Below are 9,705 nucleotides of genomic sequence, written 5' to 3' on the forward strand. Positions count from 1 at the left end.
AACGAGAGGGAAGTCGTGTGCATCAAGAAAGCTGTGGCTTCGCACAGGAGTGATTGAACTGGGCCGGTCCATTTGCAGTTCAAGTAAAGAAGATATGCAGAGATACTGTAGCGCTCTGGTAGTGTAGCAAAATGATACTCTTTTATTTTGCGGGGGAAAAGCAGCAAAATGATACTCTACCATCCGGTTCGCTGTAGCATCCTTAGTTTTGCTTGGTTTTTTATGTCGAACATTTTGTGAAAATATGAATATATACGCTGAATACTTTTCGACCCATTGAACATTTGTGTAATATATGCATTGAACAAGTTTCAAAATACAGTGAACTTTTTTCTAAAAAGACGCTAAACAAATTTCTAATGCACAATGAACATTTTCTGGTATAAGTTGAACAATTTCTGAATATACGATGAACAAATTTCAAAATATACAATGAACATTTTGGGGTATATGTTGAACAATTCTTAATATATGACAAACATTTTTGCGTGATGATCATTCTTGTATGCAAATGAACTTTTTCATAATATACGTTGAACATTTTCTTAATATATATGACGACATCTTTATACTATGTGGCGAATTTTTTATATAATACGCAAAAATAAAAAATAAACATAAAAAATGGAAGGAAAAAGGTACCAAAACAGAAAAAAAAACAAATAACCAAAAAACCGGACAAAATAGTAAAAACTGGAAGCAAAAAACCACAGAAGAGAAACGAAAAAACCACAGTCACGTGACCTGTAGCTCGGCCTTCACTTTTTGAGACTTCATCTACCCACATCTCTATGTGCTCGCAACACTTTCATATGGACAAAGGTGGGCTTACCATGTTCCATCAATGGCATCTAACGTACGCCTATTTTGGCGGGCCATGCTCCAGCTCAGTGAACTCATGCGGTTCTAACGTGCCTAGAACCCAGAGGTGAATCCATTCACGGTCCGTAGGATCAACACCATTCGTAGGGTTATGGCCCACCCTGCCTAGAATAGGAATCTTTGATTGGGCTTACACACATTCGCTCACTTACGTTGTCCCCCCTTAGCTCACCCTAGCCCTGGGTACTTCGTATCCAAGGCTTCACAAAAATCTTCACTGACATCATATGCATGCTTTTGTAGGGGCGTGAGGAACCATTGTTGGCTTGTTACCTGATGGGAACTCCCCAATATTGCTATCAATGTCTTCATGTCGCATGACCTCTTAATATTACACCACCGAACATCTCTTCTAATTCGTCGAGACGAGAGGCAAATTGTTGTGTGGAAGAATCAATATCTCGACATAGGCCAAGAGATAGATCTTGTGCCACTCCACCAAGTCATATGAAACTGGCATGCATCCCGGCTCCCAGGACTCTTTCATAGATATTCCAACAATTTCTCCTCCTCCTCAAAAGCCCAAAATAACGGAGTTGATGCTCCCACATCCCTAGCATGAGTAGTTCTAGCAAATGAATGGTTTGAAATTCGAGTTATTTCACAGAATAACACTCTTATATATTGAGCTCGTAATGATACCTCACAATTCAAGGTCTCTCTACGCTGAAGAATGAGTGTGTTCAAGGCCATCGTAGAAACATAGATAAGGTCAACGACGAAACGAACAACAAAACTTTACCACAACTTTTTTGCACACGTTCACTTGCATCACATACACGACTGCTCTCTCAACTGCGCAATATGGTCACCCATAACACTTCTCTCTCACTGGAGTTACCTTAGCCCGGGGCATGCTATTTCATGATATTGGAAAAAGTTGGCTAACTATTATCATCGTCTTGAAAGCCGGACGCCTTTCAAATAGGAGCGGGGATCCTAGTCCAGGCGGCCTTCATGGAGTGCCGGTAACTGGGAACTAGGGCTCCCCCGAGCCGCCAGGGAGAGGCGACGTGGGGGTTGGGAGGCTCCAGTAGAGAAAAGCAAGAATCCCATATATACATAGGATAACTTCTACATGTAAGAACATTGGGTGATCGACTGATCTAGATCTGACTATTGTTTCTTCTTTCAAATCAGCACTTTCGAGTCTTCACAATCCTGCTATACAATGTAATTTTGTTAGTACAAAATCCTAGAAATGAAAGAAAATTACTCCAGATACATGGAATTGCTCATAATTAAATACATGGAAGATCAACATGCAGATGACGTGTACACCACTGGATAGATTGGATAAACTAATATCTTGTGCTATCTCGAATAATATTTTGGGTCAAAATAATTTATATGGGCAGACTGCACAAGTCTATACATCGAAATCATCATCCGTTTTTACTTAAATATTTGAAGCCAGTTACTCCAAATAATGGAACCTAAATAAATGTACCCTTCAATAAGGAGTGGCAAAGGTATGATCAGCGAGCAGCCACTTCTTCAAATCTTCTTAGATTTCTTGAGTCCTAGATTTTGTAACATGCTCCTTGCCCTGGAATAGTAGTTAGCTTCACTCACACCTTGTGGCTTTGAGAAGTTCTGCCAATCTACATATCCATAAGCAGAATTATTACGTGATAAGAATATCAGGTCGGCAAACATATCAGCTAGTTGCAGGTTGATGACAAGGAAACCAAATAGAAGGTTCGGGAAAAATAAGCATTCCTTTTCATTTGACCATAATGGTATCAACACAATATGTGTTTTATTTATGCCATTGAGCAAAATGCGATCAATTATTTTAGCCCACCCAACTTCCATGAAACAACAAAGTTGCTCTTCCATCTCCAAGATTCTTCTTGTATGTTTTCTGGAGACCTAAGGCCTGTAAGGCTCTAGCCTGATGGAAATTCCCACATATGGCCATGTTCTAGGAGTGCATACTTAAATGCCGGTTCATAATGCTCCTGTGAGGCACATGTCGTAGCTACTTTAAAGTTGATCATGCTTCGTCTAATGTACATAAGAAACCGTCATCTCTACATGAAAGGTAAAACATCATTCGCTCACTTAATTAATTTTCCAATCCATACCTCAAAACATTAGAAGAAGGCAACAGGACGACATTTTGACCCTTCATCAACTATGCAAATATAGTGGCAACATGAACTGCATAGAAAAACGAATCCAAATGGAAATAGCCAACAGAGATGTCTAGATCATTACCATGAAAAGGCTACCCCGAAATACCGCAAAATCCACACCAGATGTAATGGCACTTGAGACCAGATTAGGAGTTCCCATTCCACTCACTAGAGAGAACAGAGAACCGGCACCAGAAGGGGCTGCTATGCTACATATACAAGTAGAATGTTTTTCATGCATCAAGTAATGAGTAGCTATTTATTATTTGGAATTAATGAACTAACAATAAGAAACTTGAACCTGTGCAATAAGGACCATCATTTTGACAATAATTACCAAAAGACATGTTTTGCATCTTTGAAAAAAAATGCTAAGACTAAAATGCATATATCAGAATCCAAACTGATGATACAAGTTAGTATTCCTTGAGATGCGCCAACTAAAATGAAACACCTAAGCCTCAACTGCCCTAGATGTCCTCTGGTCGTATCCTTCTCATGGCACATGATATGCCTGCGTTTGCACCACTCATAACTGCAAAGTTTTGCGCTTGCACCAACTGTCTAGTAGCTAAATCGTGCAAGCAAGCAGGTTGATGACCACCATGTGAAGTTCCAAACTAAAGGATTCATGATATATCCTTTTGTTCAACATTTTGTATGTCATCAGAGTGAAATTACATGCCTTAACCTATGTTGACTATGGATCAGGAATCAAAAGTGACGTGTCACAAGCCAATATTACATATCGCACACTTGGGACGGGCCCAGTAGCACTTGCGCGGCTCTCTTCGCAGAACAAAATCATCATATTGTTCGCTCGGGAAAAACAAGTTGGAAACTGATTGATTCTAGCTCCATTAGAAAACCGGCTACCCGGTATTTTTACAAATTAGAAAAAAAATTGCAAAAATATGTTTGTAAATGTTTAGAAAGATTGTTCTTGGATTAAAATATGTGACTCACCAATTTAAATATGTTCAAATTCTTTATTAAATGTTTGTAAATTAAAAAAGTTAATAAATTTTAAAGGAATGTGTTAAATTTAAAAATGTTCATGATTTTAAGAAAAAGTTTTCAATACCACAAAATAGATAATAAATAAATAAAAAAGGAATGCACAGAAAAAAAATAGGAAAGCAAAAACTGGAGAGAAAAATCTGAGAAAACCTAGAAGGAAAACCAGCTGAAAAAATGGAAAGGGTGACGGCAAAAAAACAAGGCAGAAATTGGGCGGTGAAAATGTACTCAGCGGGAGGAAAACATAAAATAGGCTGAGCCAAGCCGAGTGACACCCCAACAATTTCAACATACTCGCTATTTCTCAAACTGGACTTTGGCGTACGTCTTGTTTTTTTGAGTAAAGTGATACTAGTTCTCTTTTGTCGGTGTCATGTACCTAGAGAGAACATTAATAATACTAGGGCAAGAATATGAATTGCAAAACGGTTTTTTCAATCAGGAACATTAATGCTTTCTTTTTGCAGAGAAAAATGACTGTGTGACTTAAAGTGCAGTTCGTCCGTCCATATGACCATACCTAGCCATGAGGTGGCTAGCAGCGTTTTCGGCCTTTTGGCACTAGAGAATGGTCGTCTAGAACCTTCCAACAAAACGCTGCTGTACCAACTCTTAAGAAAAGGCACAACCATTATCATAGATGGGTGTCCCTCTCCAGTGTGCAATCAATTACTTACTACAGAAGTAGGGAAATGCCCAGCTTAGACATGTACATGGTCATATTTCCCATCTTCCATGAGAATCAAAGACAAAGTATGACAATCTCGACATACAATATTCCCCTCACTGAAACCATTATTCCCATATGTAGGTTGTGAGTTCTATGATAGAATGGAAAGAGGGTCCACGCTGTTGTTCATAAGACATATCCATACTACAGTATAGTTCGTACCAATCTCTTCATCAATCACCGCCAATTATTTCTATACAAATAATGCCCACCTCACTAAGAGCGCTAATCTTTAACTAATTGTGTGTGTCCATCATATTTTTGCTTGCAAAAACTAAAAAATATGCAAGTGACCTTGTTAGAAAGGGTAAGTAATTTCATACTTCGTATAAGGTTACCGAAGGAAGAACAGAAGCAGTCTGAGTTTCATCTGATAGGTGTAAGACGGCCTGTTCTGAACTCTAAATCAAATTATACTCATTGCTTTATCTTGTCAGCTATGTTTTTGCTTCAGTATGACTGTAGGATAATTGCTCGAGGTACCATAATCTAGCTCTGAACTTACTAGCTTTTTAGGCTGAGGCATCATAATCAAGCGGACAGAATGAACATTGTTGTAAATTGCAACTGAAGTTCAACCATAAAGAGTTTGCAATTCCAGCATTGTTCCTACATTTCAACTAATACTTGTCTAATGACAATAACGCCAAGCCAATAAGAGTCAGGAGTTTTGATATTCATGTTATGTTAATTTCTGGTAACTCATCTCAAGTCATAAAGAAAGATAAGAAGCACATGCAACCCTATCATTGTTGAGGAATAAACTTGTTGTTTCATCCCAATAAAACTCAATAAGAAGCATATGCTATAAAGTTGCTAATATGTAGGGAAGCTATAAATCATCAAGATTGCGGATACAAGTATTTAGAACTGACTTCTCCACAAGGTCGCCTTTCCCATCACCTTCTCCGTTGCTTGAGGTAGTCGGACAAGGCACACCGAACATATGTCGGTTCAAGACCGGGCATCTTTTCAGCAGAATACTTCTTGACCGCTTTCAGTGTTCCCTCTCTAATGTTAATGGCAAGCATCCATGCAACCGCAGGGCGGATATCCAGTCTAGCCATGATGTAGACAACATCGTCGTCGCACAAGCTAAGAGTGGGCGCATAGTGAACCACCTTATCCCAGCTCAACCTCTTGCCACCTGATAAGCTAGGGTAACTTGAACCTGTTACAGCTTACAGGCATGTCATCAGCCTTGACAATGAACCTCTTGTGCCACTTCTTTGAGCAAATCTCCCTGTTCCATGTGGTCGCCGTCCAGCATTGGCCAATGACCCCTTTCTCATTGCGGCTATCACTACGCCAAGAAGAATTCAGCTCGACGAACCTGATAAGGCCATTGCTTATAACAACGTCACGAAACGACCGTTCGGAGATATTGTCAACTCCCATGCCAAACCGCGACACCAGATTGCAAGGGACCGGAACAGGCCATTGGATGAAATGCATGACCGGACGGTGGTCTAACACGTTGCACAAAAGAATGCCATGCCAATGATTGACCCAGCCGAGTGTTCCCCTTCCGGCGAAGATCACGCGGGTGCCTTGGTGCCGCATTATTACCTCGTGATTGTGGTACTTGGTCGTGTGCTCGGCGATGCTGACCACCTGGTTGCGCCACGGCCACCCAGAGATATCGGAGCGGTACACATCGAGGTTGGTATAGTAGCTGTTGCAACGCGGGAAGACCACAACGTAGTCTTTGCTATCGAGATCGGCGCCGCCAAGGGGCACAACGCCGGCCAGCGTGATGTATTCGGGGCAGCGGCAGTGGGCGGTGCCGCGGAGAAGGCGGAGAGATGGAGCCCCCGGGCCTGCCCTGTAGACAAAGAAATCCTTGTGCTCCCTGCACCCGTAGCGGTCGGTGAACGGGATGACGAGAAGGACGAACGCGTCCGCGGAGCTCACAACCACGGGATCTCCGCCGTAGCGGCTCTCCGCCATGTCGGGGCAGTGGACAAAGCAGCGAGAGACGGCCGGCGGGTTCGCGAGCTCGAAGGTCACCTTGACGCCGCGCCCTTGACTCGTGACGCCGTGGGCGGTGGTCGCGTTGTCACGGTCGCCGATGTGGCATTTTGAGTTGGTGAGCACCCATGGGCGACGGGCACAGCGCCTGAGCTGGTCCGACATGGCGGCGGGACGGGGACAGAAGGCGAGCCGGCGGGCGGCAGCGGCGATTGGAATCGATCCCGAATCGGCGATGAGGGTTTTTTTTTAGTTGCGGCGATGAGGGTAGCAAAATATGGGCCGGCTAGACAGCACGACACGGCCCATTTAATTAATTTACAAGAAGAATTATTATTAGGGCGTGTTTTAGTTGTACTCGGGACAGGTTGTTTCAGAGAGTCCAGCTCGGAATCAGACCTACCCACGTTCTCTTATTGCATCAATATAAGCGGCCGATACCCTCTTCTGTAAGCACCAGAAAACCAACCAGGTGCTCTCGTGTGTTCCTGATTCAGGAAGATCGCAGGTTTTCATATAGCTTTCCTGAGCCAAACTAGTCCGGCGAATAAAGGATGCAGATTCTCGTGGACACTGTCGCCGGCGAGACGATCTCCCTCAAGGTCGATCCATCAGACACCATCTACATCGTCAAGGCGAAGATCAAGGACAAGCAGCGCCTTACCTTCAAGGGGGAGCAGCTGGACGACGGCCGCACGCTGGCGGACTACGGCGTCCGTGACGGATCCACTCTTGGCCTCCATCTCCATCCGCTCCATGAGAAGATGCAAATCCATGTGGTCGAGACACTGACTGGCAGGGCCATGAACCTTGCAGTCACGACCTCAGATACAGTCGACAATGTCAAGGCCAAGATTCACAAGTGGCACGGTTTTCCCAAGGATCAACAGTGCCTCATCTTCGCCAACAGACAGCTCGACGACGAAGAAGAAGAAGGCAGGACCCTGGCGGACCTCAACATCCGCAACGACGCCACCCTCCTCCTCGTCCTACACAGCCGGTGTCCCAGAGGGATGATGAAGATCTACGTGAAGACGCTACGGCAAAATTTCTATAATCTTGAGGTGAGGAGCACAGATACCGTTTATAATGTCAAGGAGAAGATTTGGGCTGCGGAAGGCATTCCCCCGTGCCAGCAGAGCCTCATATTTGACGGAAAGAAAATGAAGGATGACCGTACCTTGGCACACTATAATATCCAGATGTATGAAGTTCTCTATTTTGTGCTCAACCTACGTGGTTGAATATTCATGGCATCATTTTTGCACCATGGGGTGTACTGCCGTGGTCTTCTTCGTACAGTACAGGCTTGTGTGATCTGAATATTTTGTCAATCTTGAAGACTGTCTTGTCATATATTACATGCCACTTAGTAATTGAAGCTGTGCCCTGGCGAGTATTTGCTGAAGCACTCTTTGGAAGTTCCCTATATATAGTAATTTAAATTGTTAGGATAATGATTTTCAGTTTCATTTTATGTGCTGGCCACAAAGAACTGGTCTACCACTTGGCATTGTTGATAACCAATAATATATCTCTGTGTGCAGCGACGCGTGAGCATGACGCCAGTTAATTAGAATACGCATCTCGTTGTGGTTAGCTGTCTTGATTACAATCAGCTTACTCCTTTTCTTTTTTGGGTGATTAGCTTACTTTCAATCTGAGCTAATCTATGACGCACGAGCATACGATAGCTCGATCAGACAATATAACAATACAATAGTGCGATAAATCACATGGCAATACATGAAAGAGAACAAAGACCATTCCACATCTCTATCCCCGGCCATGACTTGTTTAACAAGCATTCAAACAAGAAAAACAATAAAAATAGTTCCATTTCCATCCTGGAGTTTGCAAAATTCTATGTCTTGAGACCTCAACGCACTCCTATATATACATGAAGCTGCTGTGGTGCGCTTTCGCCAACAAAAGCAGAGGCATCTATGCGAAGCAGATTCGGTACTGCATATAAATCGTTGGAAGTAGCTAGCCATGAAGAGCAGCACGCTGATGGTGATCATGGTCCTCCAGGCCACTCTGGTCATGGGGATCTTTATCCTCCCGGACATGTGCAACGGAGATGTGCATGCAACGTCCGTGGGTGAGGGCAAGGCCATCGACCTCAACCTGGGCAAGCTAAGGTGCTGCATCAACTGCAACTCCTCCTCGGGCCTCTACACATGCGATGACGTCGTGAAGATATGCGACCCTGTCTGCAAGCGATGCGCCGTTGTGAAGAAGAACCTTGTCAAGGAGTTCAGGTGCACCGACACCTTCCTCGGTCTGTGCGAAAATCCGTGCAAGAACCACTGAAGATGAAAGTAGCTAATAAGCAGCACGCTAGCTGCTACTGTGATTTGATATGTGCTACGGTGCACAGTAGACATGTATGCCAGGATTGGGATTGGATGATTTTCGATCGATGTTATACGCGGAACAGTAAGTCGTTGTTTACGTGTTTATTGACACAATAAAATTGGTGGTTATATCATGGCAATCTCCACAATTTTGATTCTAGATACTGGTGGAATAGTTCCTTTAGGCTTGAGTCACGATGTTGTGGAAATTTATTGATGCACCGAATCACAAGATATTTGACGTGTTAGGTTGATCATTTCTTGCGACGGCAACAAGCATCTTTTCTCCCGTGAGGATATTTTACATTATTTTAGAGAGCTAGTATTAATCGGTCACAAGTCGGAGTATGAAATATTGTCTGCATATCAAACATACATTGTTCTGCAAGTTCCTTAGCTGTGTCTGCTTATCATATGTGACTGGCTAGAGGTCAGTTGATTGAAAATAAAATTTGGTCAGTTGTACGTGTCCACAAGTTCCTTAGCAGTGTTTGCTTATCCTATGTGTCCACAAGTTTGTTTCGGTCAAAATTTTAGATTAGTTGTACGTGTTCAGGGCATGCACACTCACAGCTAGCCAAACAGGCACAAATCACATGCT

The 9,705-nt window shown here is 43.1% G+C and overlaps 1 protein-coding gene and 1 pseudogene across 1 annotated transcript; both read left to right on the forward strand.

Moving 5' to 3' along the window:
* LOC119271783 overlaps positions 1-9,705 on the forward strand; it is an 87,771-nt pseudogene that overhangs the window by 11,506 nt on the left and 66,560 nt on the right.
* LOC119266774 (Bowman-Birk type wound-induced proteinase inhibitor WIP1-like) lies at positions 8,684-9,238 on the forward strand. Its single transcript, XM_037548054.1, has one exon. It carries the CDS (start codon positions 8,740-8,742, stop codon positions 9,058-9,060), a length of 321 nt encoding a protein of 106 aa, XP_037403951.1. The 5' UTR covers positions 8,684-8,739; the 3' UTR covers positions 9,061-9,238.

The sequence above is a fragment of the Triticum dicoccoides genome, chromosome 3A (genome assembly GCF_002162155.2).
Source record: "Triticum dicoccoides isolate Atlit2015 ecotype Zavitan chromosome 3A, WEW_v2.0, whole genome shotgun sequence".
Classification (NCBI taxonomy): domain Eukaryota; kingdom Viridiplantae; phylum Streptophyta; class Magnoliopsida; order Poales; family Poaceae; genus Triticum; species Triticum dicoccoides.

Coding starts and splice junctions, on each gene's coding strand:
- LOC119266774 (XM_037548054.1), top strand. CDS start 8,740: ATGAAGAGCAGCACGCTGATGGTGATCATGGTCCTCCAGGCCACTCTG.